This window comes from Fulmarus glacialis, unplaced genomic scaffold (genome assembly GCF_000690835.1).
Source record: "Fulmarus glacialis isolate BGI_N327 unplaced genomic scaffold, ASM69083v1 scaffold42486, whole genome shotgun sequence".
In the NCBI taxonomy this organism is placed as follows: Eukaryota; Metazoa; Chordata; class Aves; order Procellariiformes; family Procellariidae; genus Fulmarus; species Fulmarus glacialis.
The window spans coordinates 1-1,606 of NW_009218249.1; the positions used below are offsets into that span (position 1 = coordinate 1).

Consider the following 1,606-nt stretch of genomic DNA (forward strand, 5'->3'; position numbering starts at 1 on the left):
GTTACGCGTGGGGCGTCCGGTTTACAAGAAGCAGACGGGGCCGATGTCGATGCCGAATTCCTGATCTGGAGCGCCAACGTCCATGGGAGCCAAATCGATGATGGGCAGGCGAGAGGTCTTCGTCGTCTTGTACTCGATGACTGTCTTGCCCCAAGCGCCGGTGTGACTCTGCGGGGAGGTCAGGATCAGCCCCGGCCCCATAACACGTCCCCACCACCACCACCGTGACCGTCCCCTGGACCACTCACCGTGCAGCCGTCCTCGGTGACGCCGTAGGTGAAGCGGCTGGTTGCCTCCGCCCGCAGCTCCAGCGGAGAAGGGCCTTCTTCAGGTTGCCGGTGTCCTGGTCCATGTAGGCGACGCTGTTCTTGTCTTGCAGTGTGATGTTCTGGGCGGCCTCGGTGGACATCAGGCGGAGGAAGGTCAGCTGGATGGCGACGTCGGCTGGGTTGGAGCCCTCACCACCATACTCGAACTGCCGGAGAAGAGGCGTTAGGCACCGCAGAGCTGGTTGTCCATCCTAGTTGTCCCCCCGCCCCATCATCCACTTGCTCACCTGGAAGCCATCGCTCATCGTCTCGCCGAACCAGATGTGCTTCTTCTCCTTGGGGTTCTTGCTGAGGTACCAGTTCTTCTGGGCAATGGTGGCCTGGGTGGGGTAGACGCACGTCTCGCCTGTCTCCATGTTACAGTAGACCTTGATGGCGTCCAGGTTGCAGCCTTGGTTGGGGTCGATCCAGTATTCACCTGCGGGACAGAGGGAGGTGGGTCAGGGAGCGGGGAGGGAGGCAGGTGGCCCTGATGGATGGAGGATGGAGCTGAGGAGCAGCCATGGAGGATGGAGGTGAGGAGCAGGTGGGAGGGACAGAGGATGGAGGGATAGGTGAGGGTTAGCTGTGAGAGATGGAGGATGGAGGACGGAGGTGAGGAGCAGCCATGAGAGATGGAGGACGGAGGTGGGGAGCAGGTGGGAGGGATCTGGGGCGTGGAGCATGGAGTTGAGCAACAGCCATGAGGAACAGAGGAAGGAGGTGAGGAGCAGCTGTGAGAAATGGAGGATGAAGGGATGGAGAATGGAGGTGAGGAGCAGGTAAGAGGGTTGGAGGTGAGGAGCAGCCACGAGAGGTAGAGGCATGAGAGACAGGATGAAGGAATGAAGGTGAGCATCAAGCAGGGGGGATGGAGGAAGGATGGAGGTGAGGAGCAGGTAGAGGGGGCAGAGGGATGGAGGTGAGAGTATCCCAGAGGGATGCGGAGACCGGCGGGGACACTGACCACTCTTCCAGTCGCCGTGGCACATCTTCAGGTCGCGGCAGGTACGGGCAGGGTTTTTGCGGGTGCCCTCGGGGCTGCGGATGTTCTCGATCTGCTGGCTCAGGCTCTTCAGGGTGGTGTCGACCTCCAGGTCCCGGTCGCGCATCACGTTGGCGTCGTCGGCTCGGTAGTAGCGTCCACCGTCGTGAGCCTTCTCCTGGGGCGGCTGGGGCAGGAAGCTGAAGTCGAAGCCGCCGCTGGGGGGGCCGGGAGGACCAGGGGGGCCAGGTGGGCCGGGAGGACCCTGCGGGAGGAGGAGGAGGAGGATGTTGAGCAGGAGATGAAGGCAGGC

The 1,606-nt window shown here is 62.4% G+C and overlaps 1 protein-coding gene across 1 annotated transcript; it reads right to left on the bottom strand.

Annotated features, from left to right (window-relative positions):
* Nucleotides 1-9: 9 nt before the first annotated feature.
* Nucleotides 10-1,558, bottom strand: LOC104072410 (collagen alpha-1(I) chain-like; the record flags this gene model as incomplete). Its single annotated transcript, XM_009579978.1, is given in 5 exon segments — nucleotides 10-168; nucleotides 249-313; nucleotides 316-475; nucleotides 557-747; nucleotides 1,276-1,558. Coding segments are annotated over 5 exon segments (846 nt in total), but the record flags the coding sequence as incomplete, so codon positions are not given.
* Between the last annotated feature and the right edge of the window lie 48 nt (nucleotides 1,559-1,606).